This window comes from Oreochromis niloticus, linkage group LG19 (genome assembly GCF_001858045.2).
Source record: "Oreochromis niloticus isolate F11D_XX linkage group LG19, O_niloticus_UMD_NMBU, whole genome shotgun sequence".
NCBI lineage: Eukaryota > Metazoa > Chordata > Actinopteri > Cichliformes > Cichlidae > Oreochromis > Oreochromis niloticus.
The window spans coordinates 6,894,405-6,913,479 of NC_031983.2; the positions used below are offsets into that span (position 1 = coordinate 6,894,405).

The following is a 19,075-nucleotide window of genomic DNA, read 5'->3' on the forward strand; positions in this document are numbered from 1 at the left end:
ATAGGAATGAGATGTGGCTCTCAGAATCTGGAATTGAAATGCAAGGAAATAAAAGCAGAGTGAAAGGAGTAAATCCTTTTTAAAACCTTATCTTGAGCCAAGCTGGCAAACCTTTGAACCAGTTATTATCAGACTGGTGATGCTATACATGCAGCGCTTATGTCATTATGAATGATGAGGTTATGCTTCAAAATAACTACCAGTGCAAAACTTGTTCTTGGAGGACTTTGAGCATCCTCTGATTGATGTTTCTAGAATAATTTAAGATTAAAAATGTGGTCTCTGGAAATATAAAACCCCCCTTTATCATTTGTCATATTATTAATTAAAAGGATGACAGTGCAAAAGCATGAGAATTACATGAATTAGGAAGGAAACTAACTGTAGTTTGAAGTTTCAAGTTGCTTACATTGTTTTTTGATGTTATGCTATCATGGCATTTTTATCGCCGGTATAATGCGTTTGTTTGAGGTGAAAAATTTTACTTCTAATAGAAGCACTGGATTGGTGGCTCATAGCAGGTTGTAATAAATCACCTTAGGCTGGAGGAAAATTTGGCATTATCACTATTTTATACCATCTTATGTAATTAAATTTGGAAAACAATCACCACATTTATAAATAATGAAGATGTTATTTAATGTCACTTATCCACTGTATAGAACAAATGAGATAGCAGAAACACTTCCTGGTTTTTTGCTAGTGTTGCATTGTTTTTTTTTGGGGGGGGGCATGTTGTAGTATAGGACTGATGTTCAGTTAATCATTAGAGCACAAAGTCGCACCCTGATATAGACTGAACATGTGAATTCAGGTGTAAACAGGAGTCCCTTTTGTGACTGAGACTGAGATATTACAGCAGTAGAAGACACGGGTTAAGAGCTTTTTAAAACGAGGCAATTAAGACATGGCTGCTGTCCAGAAACCTTTACCCTTAGGAGAAGGAGGTTGTTGCTAATGTGGTCATATATTTTCCCAGGTAGTGCTTCAGAGGTTGACATCCCTCAATTTGCACACATCCCCTGTGTCAGCATCAGGTTTTTATGAGGAAACCTCTTTGGACGTTTCACCTGCCTGCTGGCCAGTATCATACAAATATGACCAAAGGACTGCTGCGTTTACCCCTTGCTTGGGTGCTTTTGTGCTTGATCGTCAACACTAAGCGACATTTGGACCTGAGAGTGAAGGTAGTGGTGCATTAGCCTTGTTGGAACAAGCAGTCAGATCAATATAACAGAAATGCAAGGCAGCACTATTATGTGACTGGCAGTGCAGGTATCAGGTTTCTTAGGTTGTCCGGGTCCTGTCAGATATGTGATTTTTCATGTGCATTGCCAAAGAACTCAGCTTTACATATGTGCAAAATAGCTGAAAAGGAATAGTTTGAAAAAATAGGTAGAAAATGAAGACTGCAGTAATATTTCTAGATCATGCTTCCAGTGTCTACAGGTCTGGATAGGCATGTCTCCTCCAGCAAAGGAACAAAGATATCAGGTATCAGGACAAATATTTTTAGGTGCAGACTTAATCTTTGATCACTTTGAATGCATTTACTTCACATGGCAATGAATCGATTGAGCAACAATAATTGCCATTAATTTATCCCATTTAGCACTGGTCACTAAAACTAATTTAATAGTGAAGTATCTGATACAGTTCCCCTTTCCTGATTGTAGCTTAGGTTTCTTTTTATTTCATCATTTTAGCTTTTTTTATTCTTTAAATCTGAATCTACAGTCGAGTCAGGGCAAGTTCAGACAGAGGAATAATCTCTCTGCATCTCTTTTCTGTGTTCTTGGCTATGAGCAGTCGAAATGACACAGCATTTAGCTTTGGCTCAGGTTCAAAAAACATTTCCAAACCTAAATCAATTTCTGGTTGCAGAGAAGATGAAAAAAAAACTTTACCACAAGCTAAACAGCTGCAGTCTTCTTTGTCATTTCCAAGAAAATGAGCCCCCACATTCAGGATTATTGTCTATTTTCTAGATATGTATTAGTATAAGTCTCAGATATGCTACGTGAGTCATAAAGATGAGTCAGACCATGTCATTTTTTACATAACACATCAGGTATTCACCTTTACAATTTATCCCAATTCTTATTTTAAGCATAACATTATAATGTACAAGGGGGTTCATTGATCCTGGTCCAGCTGTTTTTTTGTATTGCGTTTTTCCAGCTGACTCCCAGTATAAGGGGGTCAGACCATTGTCTGGTCTGATGAATCACGGTGTTGACTTGGTCTCCGAATTCCCCAAATCTCAGTCAAAGCAAGCATCTGTGGGACGTGCTGGACAAACAAGTCTGATCCATGGAGGCTCATCTCACAACTTACAGGACTTAAAGGATCTGTTGCAAACATCTTGGTGTTGATACCTCAGCACAGCTTCAGGGGTCAACAGGACAGACAGGTTTTAGCAGCAAAAGAGGGAACGATAAATTAGTCATAAATGAATCAACCATAACGCCTGGCAACTAAAACTATTTTTCCTGTTCAAGACTGCAAGTAAATGTCATTTGGTATTTTAACAGATAATAATAATGATGATGATCATTATGATTATTAAAATATGTGCATTACAACAATGGTTATAATTTAGCACTGAATATATTTTAGTCCTTATGCATACTGCTGGACTAACAATTACAGAAGCATAAAAATGGTTTTGCTAATTATCAGTACTGCTAATTTGGGGCAGCTGTGGCTTTATTGGATTATAGTCTAATAAATTTGTTACGTACTGTACAGTTTGAATGTCTGTTCAGGCAAACTGCAGGATACCCCTACCTGATGAACCACTCAGATTGTAGTATTCAGCTTTATTGGAAATCTCTCCAGCATTCACACTCAGTATTGATTTTATGTAAACACCCTGAAGCTGTAGGTCAGCAAAAATACATTTAAAAAAGCAAAACAAATTACATTTACCGGCACTTCTCTAAACTAGCAGTCCTTACTCACAAACAACAAAAATGAAGTATAAATCTGAGCATGGTCACCGAGTGCTGAGGCGCATAGTGGGCAGAGTCACCAATGCTCTTCTGACACCATAGCTCCAAATGTCCTCTGACATTAACATCGGCACAAAAACTCTGCACCAGGAGCTTCATAGCGTGGGTTTCCATGGCCAGTCAGTTCCCACACGTGTAATGTGCAGGTGATGTAAGGAAGAGGACTCCCTTACTCTAGTATTATTTGTATTATAGCTTGTACAGCACTTTAGAAGCGCCTTTGCACTTTATTAAAAGCACTTTAACTAGCACTTATTTAGCATCGCACTTTAAGCATAGATTTGCACATCAATAACATTTGCACACTAGAGGTTTATTTGTTTATTGAATATTTATTGAGTATTTTAATCATTAGGAAGTAGCCTTTTGTTCCAGTTCCTGCACCACAGTTGCTGCTCCTCATCAAGAAATGTGGTGGTCGTCTGAGAGAAGGAAAGAATTATTACTGGGAGCAAATAAGGTTTACCATTAGGGAGAAAGTGTGCAAAGAAGTGGCCGTTGAGATGTGATTACTCACCTGTCTTTTCTATGTCCTCTCCAGGGTGTTTGGGCAAATGTTTCCCCCGGAGAACCATGGGTTAAGGGAGTGTGGGGGGGATCTCTGTGCGTGGGGTTGTTGGTGTTTTTAAAATAATTGTTAAGGTGTAAGTTTAAATGTAAAAATATTTAGTCATATAAAAATGGTCAAATGTATGTATATATTTATTTAATAAAATGGTGTGCTGTTGGGTTCATGACACATTCAAGATGCCAAATTCTTGTTTTGAAGCAGTGCTTATGGATTTGATGCAATTAATGAGCAATTTTGTGAAAAATTGAGTGCATTTCAGTTCCCAGAGAAGAACGTTTTGCTCTGTCTAGTGTGAAATGCAGACCTGATGATCCCAGAGAAAGCCAGCATCACATGTAGCGGTTTGTTTGTTTGTTTGCTTGCTTTGAATTTGTTGATAGACTAATACTTTTCCAGATGTTTTCATCCCGTTGTCCATTGCACCTGCACCTTTGAAATGCATTGTTCAAGAAACGTTCCCCCACTTTCTTTTTTAAATGTGGTTTAAATCAATTTACACACATACATAAGGTTTCAAATGTGACATGAATAAAGCGACTCACTGGATGATCACAGAATATCAAAAACAGGAAAACATTAAAACTTAATCAGGTGACCAGTCTGAGATGAAACAAGTGTATCCGTATGTGACGGCGGAAATCTTATGACCCGCTTGGTAATGCCTCACTTTTGACTTCTTTCCAGATGAAGACCGATGTGAATGTGTCCACAAACCTCATGTCCCTGAAGGATAAACTCTGCTTTGTTTGCTTATTCGCCAAGGTCCTCTGGACAGTGCGCTGATTCAACCATGGGCCCAAGATGTAACGTGACCTTTCGTGTTTAAGTAGAAATTCATTTGAAAGGGTATCGTCCCAATAAATAGACCCCCATTCATTTTTCACGGGGAAACAAATTAGCTGCTGGTATGTTGTTTTTCTAGACTACCCCTACATGCTGACTGTAAGACAGAGCACAGACTGTGGTGATTTGTAACAGGGCATTTTTGGAAAGGTTTTGACCTCAGACCATGTGGACCAGCTAATTGAAAAGCGAGAAATAAGGAGAAGTTAGTGACCCGGTCAGTCACTTACACCCCTGCCAGAAATTATTTACATTTCGACAAACAAAAATCAAGAAATACAGCTTTATTGTTGGATTTTCAGTTTATGATGTTTTACATTTACCCAACTATTTAAGTTAATTGTAAGTGGTTATACTTATTTTATATTTAAAATTGAAATATTTGCTTTTTATCTCTACTATCTTTATTGGTTGTAGTAACTGGACATTGTGTAATTTAGATTTTTTAAGAGTTGGATCATTAAGTATAATTACATTTTACTTTTTTTTAAATGTAGGACTTACACTCACAATGAAGCAAATTAAACTAAACTTGACATATTGTTACCACGGTCTAAGTAAAAGATCTCATTCGTTTTGTGTTGATAGCACAGACAAAAGTCCTTTGAGGTTAGTTAATATAAACCAACATAAACTACTTTAAGCCCTGATCAATATTGTTGCTGCAACATGAAAGCCCTGATGTTCAAACATGATTACAAGACTATAAACTCACAAGTCAGCTGTTTTATTTCATTTTTAATTATAAAATAATAAAATAAAATAAAATAAATTCAAATTATCAAGCAAATTTGGGGTAATTTTGTTTGAAGATGTATTTTCAAAGGTTAATTAAATAGTTTCCAGTTAATGTTCTTTCAGTCAGCGACTTGCTTATTTAATTATTTGCTCTAAATTGACTTGTTTTCCGCTTAACTTATGATATTTTAATTTTAATTAATCCAACAGCTGTAGGATTTCTCAAATTTACAACATAAGAATCCATAAGAATCAAGTTATATGGTTTTCACATGATGACAGTAATGATGATGAAGATGGAAGGTCTTGGCTGGAAACCAACTAAAGTCTATGAACAAGAGTGACACTGTGCTGCATGCATGCCTGCTACTCGCTACTCAGCTCAATTGAATTAGCTGCAAATGAATTATAAATGTGGGTAATTAAAGGCAGAGTAGAAGCTATTAGCCATGTCTGCCAGTGGTTGCATGTAGATGAGACACATTCATATAACAGATGTTTGTTTTTTTACCAGCATGTGTTGCCGACCAACATACAGTAGGCACGTGAGAGATGGTGACAAAAGTGCCTGCAGGTTGAGTATTTTTCAGACTATACTCGTTAAAATGAAGTCATTACACCCTTTGGGGGGCAGTTAAAGAGTTATTTGGACCATTTTCTGTGCACCTGTCTAGCTTTCTTTGTCAATAAAACCTGAATACAGTCAACAATAATGGCATAAAATGCTTAACCTTTTCAAATCACCTGCAGAGGTAATGGCAAGTACAAAAAGATGTCAGTTGCTGTTTTCCTATTAGAAAAGTTAAGATGCTGCTCTCAGAATGCAAATGTGTATAAAATGGTCGTGGCCAGCTCAGCTTTGATAAGATAAAAATGTTGACTTGGCTAATAGTCTATTATAGAACTTTAAATCATTGATTATTATACTAAATTAGGACAATATATAATATTTTGAGATACTAGAAATCCTATTTGCTAACTAATTACAAACCATATTATAAAAAACATTACTTAAAGGAACCCATCTGACTTTTTTTCACCGCCATACTGATCCATATCATGCATGACACAGCAGGAGTTTGACCATGTTTCTTTCCACAGTTAAGACTTTATGTGTTTGAAGAATGAAGTCACGTTGTGTGCATGAAGAAATAATTCATTTCCTGCTCAGTGGAATGCATTGCACTGATTAGACTGAGCAGCAGAGATGTGTAATGTGCAGCTGTATCCCTCTAACAAAACTCAGTACTATTACTATTCAAACATGGACAGTAAAGTCATACAAATCATAACAACAAACCACAGCGCTCAATATGACAACAATCACCATCATCTATTATACCTGTTTTTATTATACCTGTCTCTATTTTTTCTTAACTAACAAGTTGAAAATATTGGAAAAAAAAACCCTAAAACATTTGTTATATGGTGGGGTGCCGGTGCTATTTTCCAGTTTTTCAGCACTACGTGTCATCGGGGGGATTGAGGCGGAGGATCTCAGTCAGATTAACACCAAAACTATGCAAACCGCAGTGTGTGTAAGCACTGTTTTATCTTACAGCTGAAATTACAGTCAGAGTTAATCTATCAAAGTACTGAGCCAAATCAAGGTCTTATTGAAAAAAGGTAGTTGTTAGTTCAACAGCACCGACTCTCTGAAACTGCTTAAAGATAATTATTAATAGGTTTAACAATGTAACACACATCTCTGAGGTTGTAAGCACAATGGTGCTTGTAGCTAAATGTTAATAGTTAATGGGAAAGATACAGTTGCTGTAGTAATATTTTACTAACATTTCTTTTGACTAACAAACCCACTTTACATCCTTAGAGCTGAATAAATTAGCTTTTTGATACAGTTTTAATAGGCTGGTCTTCAGCCTGTGTAACTACTATACTTACTTGGGTCTGTCCCTTCTGCTGAACACTAAGGCTAAATCAAAACAAGTACTGCTTAAGCAGAGCACATGGATCACTTATTTACTCTGATCCCCCACATTCCTACCCGAAATAAAAATATGTCTAATAATATGCAGTGTTATGTGTAAGCATGCATAGCAAGCATGCATTGTGTGTCTTTGAATATGTGCATGGCTGTTTAAGTCATTTTGCTAACAAAAGAACTATCCATTTTCCATTATCCATTCTTAAGAGTTAGCTGTTTTGCTTTCAGTTACGTGATTTACAAATGTTTATTAATCAAAACAAAGTGTTTTCACTACTTCTTGGCATTTTGTGTTTTAAACAATAAATTGATCAAGAAAATATTAACAGATCCCCCCCTCCCCCCAAAATGAGCTCCTCCAAGAACACAAAAGCTTAAGGAATTATCATTATGACCAAGCCCCTGCATGGGATATACATTTAACAGATATAGGAAGTTGCTAGAGGCCAGTATAAAGGACAGCACAGAGACTCTGATCATGAAAGCACAAGAACAGGCCGTAAGCCCCAGATCCATAGAGACAGGAGTCTACCACAGCCAACAGGACCCAAGTTGCATACTGTGCAAAGGTGCCCCGGAGACTATGCAGTACAAAGTAGTAGGTAGGATGTAAGATACAAGCTAGGACTGCACACACTAAGAGGCCCAACCAAGTGGCTGGGGTAGTGTACAGGTGCATCTGTGGTGGAAATGGACTAGAAGGTCCCAAGTACTAATGGGAGACACAATGGGAGAATTCCAGACAAACAAGCAGCTGCTGGCCAACAAACCAGACATAGTGGTGGTTGACAAGGAAGATCCCAGGGAATAGCAACATTAGTTAGAAGGAGCACAAGAAAATAGAGAAGTACCAGGAACAACTGGAGCAGAGGTGGGCGGTCCCAGTGATCCCAGTAGTCACAGCAGCATGAGGAAGTATAACCCCAAAACTGGAAGAGTGGTCTGCTGATGGAAGAGTAAGAGGAATAAGGATGTGCGGTGGTGTAGCAAGGAGAAGGAAACAGAAAGTGACGGTGCACGAGAGTGCAGAGGACTGATGCAGCATACATGCTAGTTATTTCATTACATTTCTTCTGTAAAGAGCTGAGTTAAATTTCATTTTTATGTTTACTATATTGTCTGAACCTGAGCCTGGTTCTGCCGGAGGTTTCTTCCTGTTAAAAGGGAGTTTTTCCTTGCCACTGTCGCCAAAGTGTTTGCTCTTACGGGGTCATATGATTGTCAGGTTTTTCTCTGTATGCATTATTGTAGAGTCTACCTTACAATATAAAGCACTTTGAGGCGACTGTTGTTGTGATTTGGTGCTGTATAAATAAAATGATTTGAAATTGTCCTGATCCATGTGACTCCTGGAGAAAAATAAAGCTTTTTTCACATATTGGATACAAAGTATAATTCACAAAGTAGAATAGAGAACTTTTTCCTTTTGAAGTTATCATCTGGTGTATGAGCTTTGATGTAAAAATAGCAGCCAGTTAGCTTCGTAATAATATTCTGCTACGGTGAGCATCTGCAGTCAGTGAAAACATATAGGACTAATACGTCTGTAAAATTACAATACGAGGAACATACTGCTAGACACACGCTGAATAATAATTATTTATTAGCTTACTGTTTTGTTGTGTTAAAAGTAAAAACTCATTAACATACATGCATTAACAGCTTTTTGGACAACTTACAGCCTTTTGCTGGTTGAGTCATTTTCCATTATGCATTTTAAGTGCTGAGAATAAAAGAGAAGACTGTAAGATGCAGTCCCACTGTGCACTTCATAACTCACATTAATTGTTGATTCTTAATTTTTTTTACATAAATAAAATAAAATAAACTATGAAGTGCTACTGGCTCTATCTGCCCATCACTCTTTGGTCCATCCCATTGTTTTGCAGCAGAACAGGCTGTTTATTGTGCAAATGTGTGTAAGTGTGTGTGCATTTGTGCTGAGTCAGCCTGGTACACCGAGGCTTTCTGAGCCAAAGCCTGGCTTTACTGCACCGCAGCAGACTGATGCCTGCCTGCAGAGAAACATTAAACCCAGACTGACACACCGCAGTACTCTGCTGGGCCACAGCTACACAGTTATACTTTCACAAAATCTTTGGTTTGGCTGGCAGACAGACAGACAGACAGACAGACAGACAGACAGATAGATAGACAGACAGACAGACAGACAGACAGACAGACAGACAGACAGATAGATAGATAGATAGATAGACGTGCAGTTCTGGTGTGTTAAAATGGTAGTATTGGCTGTGTGCAGTGGTGCACGTGTTGCTCCTCCTTGTGTGTGGCCACTCCCTGAATTCCTGCACCAGAGGCCTCTCGCTCACAACATCTACTCTACTGCTTTCTCCCCTGAGCTGAGATCAAACCCATAATTTTGCTGAGAGAGGGAAGAATGTAGCAGAATATCCATACTGTGTTGCATTTTAATCTAACACATCGTGGTTTTATCCGTTTGTATGCCGTGATGTTTTGTCCTTCGATCCCATCCAGGGCTAGAGGCTAAAATTAAGCTTGAGTCTGTTGCCATATATAGAACATATGTTGCTTTTCTTTTTTTCCATGTGTTGTCTTCTATCGTTATAGTTCAACTAATATGGAAACAGATGAATATTGAAAATAATAAATCAACAAGCCATTAAAGGGGCACTCCATGGAGTGATGTGTAATTATATTTGATCCCAAGAAAAAAAATGCTTGTTTTCTTGCTGTATGTTTAAAGAACTGACAGGGAACAAAGGCAGCTAAGAACTCATTTTATAGTAAAGTAGTCATATTCAGGCTTAATGAAATGACAGGCTGTGTAATTGTTTCTTATTTGTGAGACTTTTCGGTTCCAGTAATTTTAGCTTTTCTTCTGTTTTAAATACCTAACAAAAATAATGTAACTCGTTTTTCTTTGAAAAAACTTTTCATGTTTGAAGTCTTCTCAAGGATCTGTACAATGTAAGGTGAAGACCCTGCTGTAGATTATAGAGAAGCCCAGTTATTCACTATTTGATAGCACTTTGCAACAGTGGGAAGGAAGAACTCCTTTTTAACAGGAGCTCTTCCTCCACACAACCTAGTTGAGGGTGAGGGAGGAGAAAGAGGAGTGCTTTTGATGATATTTTTCTGGTATAATATTGCTGCTTTTACATAAGTAAAAGGCTTTGAAGGTTTCCTCTTTTTTTTTTACACCAGTATTGATCTGTTGCATATACAGCTTTATAGAGATCTACACTGCATTTGCAGAGGTAAAGGTGAAACATGAGATTAAATCTCTCTGTCCAGAATTTCCATGACTAAGAGAGTTGCCAGTGAATAAAGTGAGATTCACAGGAAGTTTAGTCCCCTGCTGTGAGAAACACTGATACTCACTGTACTGGCTTCATAGACAGGTCAGGTTTTCTGAAAATGACACCAAGTTTTAGTGCTGAAGCTGCAGAAACACCTGATTACAACACCAACAAACACTGCGGACCGATCTTTTTGAATGTGCATTGTCATTCTCATCATAAACAAACATCTGCTTTTCTATCAAATGACCACAAGAGGGAAGTGTTGGCTTCCATTTAACTCTCTAGATGCGTTTAGGAAAAATATATATATTTATTTATGGTCTGCGGGAAATTTTGCCCTCAGCACTGCTTTCCAGGCTGCAATGCCCTTTGGCATGATGTATCATTGACATGCTTTAGCTTATACATGTATACGATTACTGAGGTTAAGTAGTTAAAGGTTAGAAGGATTTTGGCTAAGCTCAAAAGGGACTGTTGCCTGGGAGGCAACACACAAGACAAAATACTCCTGCAGGTCCACAGACCACATGCAGTCAGTCGCGTATTGAGTAATGTCCTGTTGTGTGTACGTGGTTGGTGTGCAGAGGTCGGCAGGAATGTCTGTATAGTAAATACTTCATGTTCAGTTTTTGTAATAGAGATGTGACGTTTGTGTCTTTGGCACAAAGACACAGTCAGGTCTGCATGATGTTGTGTAGTGAAAGATTAAAAGACTCACACAAAGCAGTCAGAGTATTTTCTCTTTATTGTTGGATAAAATCTATAAAATATTCCAAAAACAAATACAATACATTATGAACGATCATCTTTTCACTGAACAAAGTCTTCCTTCAGTTACATTGGGGGGGTTGTTTTTCGTATTCAGCATTGACAACATACACTTTGTGCTTTGCAAAACCTACTGACACTCTGTGCTTTCACACAATTATAAATAACACTGCAACCTCCTGCTTATTATATTCAATCCTGTCAGACAGATTATGTAAAATTATTTTATAAAAAACAGAAAAGTGGTTTTATTTCACTGGCTTAAGTACAGCCAATTCACACTGTGTCTGTGCAGAGCCATCAGGAGCAAAAACAAGTTGTTGTTGGAGCAGCAGTGTGCTGCTCGTACATCTCATGTGATTGGTCTGTAGTCTTAGTCTGGGCAAAACAAGCTCCAAACCCCTCCTACTGAACATGTGACGCAATCTGCTTCCTCCCACCCTCCTCCACGTCCTCATCCTCCTCCTCTTATTTTTCCCCTTCTGGCTCTGGCTGCCACCTCCTCCCTCAGCTAGTTCACTGTCAGCCCGTCAGGATACATTAAGCTCATATGCCTGTAGTGTTCAGCGAGCACAGAAAAAGGCCAAGTAAAGGGAAGAAACCATGACAGCCGTGGCTTCTGAGTGCTTTACGTAACACCTTTCTGCAGTCCTTTGGTTTACTAAAAAAAAAAAAATATCAATGAAGCTCGAGCTCACGGACATAAAACCTCAGCGCAGTTGAAAATTAGAATCAGTAGTAAGGCACGTTGTCAACATGAAATGAGATGGAGATGAGGACGGATCACTTTGGTCTGACAGGAGAGCGTTAGATTCTCAGCACAATTAAAATGATATAAACCACACCGTTTCGATCAGCGACAAACACACACGGTTCTCTGGGTGAAAACAGGAGTGTTCCAGGTAAACCGGCAGACAGACAGACATCAGGAGGTAGAACAGGAGTAAACCACAAACAGCGAAGGTCAGGCGTCAGATTCCCTGTGACCTTTCACTCACTGGATTTCTTCTACTAGACAGAAAATTGGAGTTTCAGGTAGAAACGCGTATAAAACTGCTCAAAAACTCCCAACATTGTGTGTAAAAATTGAAAGAAACAAAAAACCCATCAAAATACAAAGGCTTCTGTTTTCAGGCTGAACTCTAAGACATGGCAAAGGTGCCCTGACCATTGAATTGATGTGATTGGCTCCTCAGTCAGAACCAGACTGGGATTACATTACTATTTAAAAGTACATATTGTATGCTGAGTTAATGACATGTTGGATTTACTATACTAAGAAAAAAAAAGCTGCCAAGAAGGAAAAACTCTTATTTGTCATACAGGTGCTGACTGTTTGTCCCATTATGTGTCACAAAGTGCATCAACACTGACAGTCTGAGATTAGAAAGAACCTTAATTATAAGTTACACTCACACCTAACCGATAGACTCTATGTAGAAAGAACAATTAATATAGTTTGCTGTTGAGTTGTCATTCATAAATAAAAAATAAAATTAGATAAAAAGGCAACAAGAAAAACAATTTACCCTTTCTATACTGGAGCATTGAGATGTCGTCTCTACACCCCCCACCCCACCACGGCGCGCGCGCACACACACACACACTTTCTATACAACTTCAATATAGTGCTCACAAGCGGCTGCATTCTCCTTTCTACTAAGGAAATAAATATACAAATAGATAGATAGTCTGTGCTCTGACTGCTGTATGGCCACAAAGACTTTCATCTGCAGTAGCTTTCTAACTTAAAAGTGCGACAGGAGTTGCTCGGTCCTACAACTGAAAAAAGAAACTCAGGCCTGGGCTCTCCTGGCTGGCAGAAGCACGCCCTCTTAAGTAATTGAAGGGATTTCAATTAATAATCAACCCAGACCTGATCTAACAGTCAGAGTACCGCACGAAGCACGGCAGCTCAGGTTTCTTCTGACGACTGCTGCAGTTACAGAAGCAGGAGAGCAAAGTGACAAAGACTTGGAAACGTGAGGTTCCACGTCCAGGAAAATTCAATTTAAACACTGCCGTATGCCATCAGTTTTTCATGTCCAGTACCACCCATTGCAACACTTCTCTTACAAGTTTTGCAATATACTTTTGGTGTGCCAACTTTGTCTAAACATGTCTGATCTACTCTTAGTAGAGATTATTCACCTCCTACTCATAATACAACCAGCTGGAAAGCTAAAGCGCTGCCCGGTTTGATTCCAGCTCTTCCTGTCGCTTGTAAAATGCATTTCTGATTGTGGCATTGTTATATACCGAGTTTCAGCTAAATATAAAATTCTTTGATTAATATTGATTGGGTACACAAAGAAAAGGTACATCTTTTTTTGCATTTTTAGTTTTGTTTGCCAGTAAAATGTCATAAATTAGCTCTTCAATTGCTACTTTTCTGACAGCCCAAAACCCCAGCATAAAAATACTAAAAAAAAATTAAATAAAATACAAAGACAGAAATAATTTCTTTCCATTTTTGCTCGACTTACAAATCGTGTCAAATTTTCGATCTTCACTTTTCCCGTCAATGGCAGTTTTGGACTGATAACTATTAAAAACAGTGCAAAAGAGTTGTACCATGGATGTCTAACTTTATAAGATGCTCTGAATGTTATTCTTCATCTGTTATAATAAATATTTCATATCTCTTGAGGCACAAGCATAGGTGCATAACTAGGTCCTCATAAGAGGCATGTGCATATTAGAATTAGTGTTTCATTCCACCTTAAACTGGCTCAACCTTGAGAAAAGTTTTCAGATAGACCGTTAAAAAAAAGAAAAGGAAAAGGGAAAAAAAAGACAGTTCATCAGAAAGAGTTTGTCAGCCCTAATTCAGCCGGAGCAGCTCCTAAAAAAAGAGCAGGAAATGTTCAGAAGTTCATCTCGGTGATCAGGACTTTACCAGGATCTCCATGATGTGGTCCAGGTCATTCAGGTCCACGAGGCAAGATTGGAGGCTCCCCGTTGAGGAATGGCTGGAAGAACGTAATTTCACGTCTTCGTCCGGCCATAGCGACACGCTGACTGGCCACAGAGAACCTGCCGCCCAGGCCGACGGCAGATCTGAAGTCTCATACATCGATGTGTCAATGTCCTCAAAGATATCGTCCAGGGCGAGGTCGCTGAGGTAGCCCATGGCATTTACTGCATCGCTGAAAGTACTGATGGCTGCAGCGGGCAGAGATTTCTGCTGGTCAGGGAAGTCAATTGCCTCCTGAGAGGGGAATTCGGGGGACAGTGGGGGAGACAGAGACAGGCTTTCCCCATCTCCTTCGGCACACCCAGGGCACGTAACAGGCACGTCCTCTCTGAAATCGTCCCTGAGTAGACAGGAGTCATCTGCATGAATGCCGCTGCTGCTGAGGCGCGAATCTGAGGTGCAGGTTCCCACGCCGTCACTCCGTATTTCCTCCTGAATCTGCCTGAGAGTATTGATGAGCAGCACGGAGCGGCGCAGGCTGAGCTCCATCCCCGCCTGATAACGCTGGAGCTTCTCCAAGCAGAGGCCGAGCACCCGCTGACGCTGCTGCAGGTGGCTCATGACCGATTTGGACGGGTCAATGAGAAGCCCGGCCTCGTCTTCCTGGCCATCCTTTCCACTCTGCTCCTTTTCCTCCGTAATAGTGGCTTCCGCGACCACCTCAGCCTCCAGCTCCTCCAAGCAGCTCCACTTCCGCTTCACACCTCGACCCAACATTGGCCTGCATCGGGGGATAAAGAGCCCATTTGTTAGGTTGCAATAAGGTACAACGTGTAATGAAGCGTTACATTTACATGGCAAAACACAACAAATAGTTCTGCAAAACTAAATTAGGTAGAGAGGCTAGTTTCCCAGGGCTTGAACTGACTGTTGGTCTTAAACATTTGTCTTTTTTAAAGTCACTAATCAGAGCATTTCCTTCTGTTCAAGTGAAAGAAAATGAGACACAAACCTTTGACAGCAGTGGCTGAGATGGTGTGCCTATTCTTTATTTTTTTTAGGCCTGTGATCACTGATCTGGCGGCATGGCAATAAACCTTGCATTCAATTTATGTAAGAGCACAAAGCAAGCAAGCAAGCATGTTTCAGAGTCACTGTCAGGCACAGAGCCTTTTCAAATCAGAAGAAAACACAAAGTATAAAGCTGCAGATACTGAATATATTATGCACCTTTACATAGTCGATTTTTTTTCTCCCCTGAGTTAAGACATTTGAAAGAGCGCATTTTACCAACTATGACTCACTGTTAGACACCCCAGCAGGCTTGACAGACTTTACTCATCCATACAGGGATGGGTAGCGCCATGGATCACCTTCTCTCTGATCCTTTTACAAAAGTAAAGAGGACACACGAAGCCCCATTTGGTGAGTTTGACCCTCGTCGGAGAGATTAAAGCTGCTTGGTCTAATTTAATATGTCGGTAGAAGCCTCAACAAAGTAAAATACGCGAATAATAAACATGTTAGCAAAAGTCAGTCTTTTTAAATCGCTAACTACGATCATATGGTCACTCTACCCTACTTATTTAGCTCAGGACCCCCGAGAACACCCCTTAACCCCGTGACGGTTCCCGTACTTCAGCGGGAACGTTAAGATCCAATTTGAACCAAGTTTAAAGAGCAAACTTGAATTCAATTTAAGAGAATGACATAAAGACGAGAGAAAAACCAACCTTACGTGCCCTTGGGAAGTGTCATGGGAGGTATGAATCCGTCGAGTCTTCGGCTGGTTTCGTTTCAGTGTCCCGTTCCTGAGCTGTAGACGGCCGAAGTGTGAGGAATGTACTGTCCGCTCTCAGCAGCTGGGGGAAGGCGGCGGAGCTGCGGAGGAGGAGGGAGGGGCACGGGAGCTCACCGGCGCACGGGATTGGTCCATTCACCCGACGATCAAACCTCCGCCTCCGCCACTCACGGGGCAGCGAATGTGCGGTCGTTTGTTCCGACAGCGATCTGGCGCTGCGTTTAAGAACACCTCGTAACAGTTGGAAATCATGTCGAAGCACACGAAATACACGTGAGCGGCGATAATGGCCTTTATGATCGGAGGAAAAAAGAATTTATCAGGACATCGGCTTGTTTAGTCCTGTAAGCGGTCAAGTATAAATAATAAAAGCTGAGCATGTTTTTAAATATGAAATCACTGGTAGAGCGTAACCACTGCTGTTATTGACCATGGCGGACTAAGTATTAACCCTTTAAACTTGTTTGCCTTTTTCCGTTTGACGTATTTTTGGAACTTCTGGCTTTGCATTTGATACCTGTAATGTAACTTTAATTATTTTTTTTCACGCATTAACTATCTGTATACATTTTCTGTTTACGTACAGCTATATATAGTGTCCAGTATAAGTAGTGTCACTTTAGCTTGATTTTTCTTGCACTGACTTTATAGTTGTTGACATAAAGCAAGAAGTGACTTGTTGAGAAGTGTGTGACAAAGTGACCCTGCTTCTCAGTTAGTTTATTACCCCAGTAATCACTCAGAATCGGTTTATTGCTAGTCTTCAGCCCTCTTCAGTACAGCACAATGCATATAGCCCATGGCAATATGGGATATGGCCATGGCAAAGCTTATCTGTGGTACTCAATGACTGTAGAGTACAGTCATTGGTGGTACTGTGTTGTTTTTAATTAATTTTAATTCTAACTTTTTTAATTTATTTATTTATTTAGGTCACCTGAAAGGATTTTGTTCAGCATTTGGTTGCACTAACAGAAAATCCAAGAAGTCACTTTTTTTTGTATATCTTCCATTGTTTTTTCATATTGTCAAAACGACTTTTACTCTACGAGTCTAGTTACCTGCATTACCCAGGTTTTAGGTCCTGGTTTTAAGGTATGCATTAATGTAACAGCAACTATTAAGTGAAAGTTTGATTCAAGGCTAAATTTAACTAACATAAATGTGGTCTGTTTTTGTTTCTGCCACATGTGACCTATTTAATATTCAGTGTCAGATCCACCAGTCTCTCCTCTGGGCCGATTCTGGTTCCCAAAAACCAAGATGGTGACGAGCAAAATGCTAGAGTAGAAAAGCTTTGGAACAGCACTGTGTCTCTATAAAAGAAGAAAAGCATCAATAGTACTCAAACTATTATTGGCAAATCAGCAATATACCTGTTGCCTCTACTCTAAGTAACTTATGAGTACTTTCAGCATTAGTGTTGTGGCGTGGTACCCCATAATGTGAAGGAAGAGGACATTAAAGGTGCCAAACATTATGCTGTTTTATGGACAATTCTTTCTCTTTTAGATGCCACAAATGTTCAGACATCTATTCATAAATGAATTTACATCTAACAGGACAATTAGAACATAAAGAAGTGACAATTTCTTTTACCAACATTTAATCAAAACAGTTTTACCAAACAGACACCAATGCACCCGTGCTGGAAATATCTAGAAGCCCCAGGTTGCTTTTTTGCGTACCTGAACGCAGCATTTTAAAGGGACAAGATGACTCAGAACGGAACGGGAAGGACGTGACCAGAGAGACAGGAAAGGCAAATACCAAATAAGGAAGGTCTTATTCCACCTTATATCTCTTCCTTCTAAATCAGTCACGCTTGTTTCCTCACCTTGTTTCTTTCTTTCATTCTCATCAACCCCATAGTTTTGTCTTTTTTTGAATTGAAATTGTACATTTGCGCTATTAAAAGATATATTAGTAAAGAAGAAAAAGCAGCTATATAAAATAGAACCAAGATTTCATAGTATTTCGTCTTTTACTCGAACACCGATGTACACTTGACTCTTTTTGCATTTTCCGATTACATTTTTAAGCTGAATGTGTAATCAGCGGTTATCTAGATTAAGAGAGGAACCTGAAAGCAGCGTGGGAGGGGCGGACTAAAGCTCACTGCACACGTTTTTTAAAGGAAGTGTTGCCCTGTGACAGCAGAAGGCACATGTACTTTAAGCATGGTGCTGTGTATTTATAATAAAGGTCAGAATAGCATCTTTCAGACCTGCTCTCTTAACATCACATGTTAACTTTATGAGAGCATTTCTGAAACAGCTCAGATTTTCTGCTTCACATTTATTTATTTATTCCCCTCTTTTGCTGCTTTTTAAGACACTCGAGCCTCTTTCACCGATGACTGGATTTTTTCCCCTTAGGCTGCCTTTTTGCTGACTCACTGAGAGGCCATTAATCTTTAACTATAAGCTAACCAATTCCAGGCGACAGTCCAGCTTGCAAAGTAAGCTAGAATTTTATGAAGAAATTGCTTTTGTCAGGATCAGACAAAACTTCCTTCAGATTTGTGAATATGCAGGTTTCTGAATATGAAAAATCTCACGTTTTTTGTGGGCTGAAAAGGACAAAATGTGGCTCGACTCTGAACAGGTTTGCTCCAAGTTGCGTTTCAAACACACAATGGTGCTGTTATGTTGAAACCACTGCAACTCTCTCCACATATCTAACGCAGGATCTCACAGTCCAATATCATCATGTGACAGCACGTGAGAACAAAGGTCTCTCTGGGGCCAGACTGCAGCTGCAAAACATCTAATTCTATTTTAGTGTTATTAAAAAAATCTGTATTTGAGGGGACATTTACAGACTCAACTGAAAACTCCTTCAAGGCGTCTTTTAGCAGGTCACACGTGGAAGGGCACTGAATGAATCATGCATGATTTGAGCTATGGTTAGTGTTTTTGCACACGCCACAGGTCCACCTCTAGATTTCGAAATGACCAACAAGTGTGTATAGACAAGTGTCATTAGGAAAGCTCTATATCAGTACTACTCCATTTAAAATTAAGAATTGATTTATAGCTTTACTTGTTAACAGGTAAATACGGGTAGATTAACTAAACAGCTGTTAACTGCAACACAGGTCAACGGCACCTCAAAGTGTGGTCTTCAGAATTCTTGCGAAACAATGATGAATCAGCACCCGTCTCAGTTCAACAAAAACTAAACCTTTACAG

At 39.4% G+C, this 19,075-nt stretch overlaps 1 protein-coding gene and 1 long non-coding RNA gene across 3 annotated transcripts in view; one reads left to right on the forward strand and one right to left on the reverse strand.

Moving 5' to 3' along the window:
- Nucleotides 1–4,434, forward strand: part of LOC109196034 (uncharacterized) — a 31,428-nt gene extending 26,994 nt beyond the window's left edge. The window contains exon 4 of the long non-coding RNA XR_002057511.2: nt 4,270–4,434. This is a non-coding gene — a long non-coding RNA (uncharacterized LOC109196034). The remainder of the gene's footprint in view (nt 1–4,269) is intronic.
- Nucleotides 4,435–11,122: 6,688 nt separating this feature from the next.
- On the reverse strand, nt 11,123–15,976 carry si:dkey-177p2.6 (SERTA domain-containing protein 2). Of its 2 annotated transcripts, none has more exons than XM_019349098.2 (2): nt 15,819–15,976; nt 11,123–14,861 (listed from the first exon to the last, which is right to left on the reverse strand). In XM_019349098.2, the coding sequence occupies exons 1-2, from the start codon at nt 15,836–15,838 to the stop codon at nt 14,051–14,053; spliced, it is 831 nt and encodes a 276-aa protein (XP_019204643.1). In that variant the 5' UTR covers nt 15,839–15,976; the 3' UTR covers nt 11,123–14,050. The 2 variants fall into 2 exon arrangements, with proteins under 2 accessions (XP_019204643.1, XP_005453461.1); XM_005453404.4 differs by having other exon boundaries at nt 15,814–15,967.
- Between the last annotated feature and the right edge of the window lie 3,099 nt (nt 15,977–19,075).

Bases quoted from the DNA above. Each gene is read 5' to 3' on its own strand.
- si:dkey-177p2.6 (XM_019349098.2), bottom strand. From the start codon at position 15,838: ATGACACTTCCCAAGGGCAC. The intron at 14,862-15,818 runs GTAAGGTTGGTT...CCCCCGATGCAG, and splicing joins ATGACACTTCCCAAGGGCAC to GCCAATGTTGGGTCGAGGTG.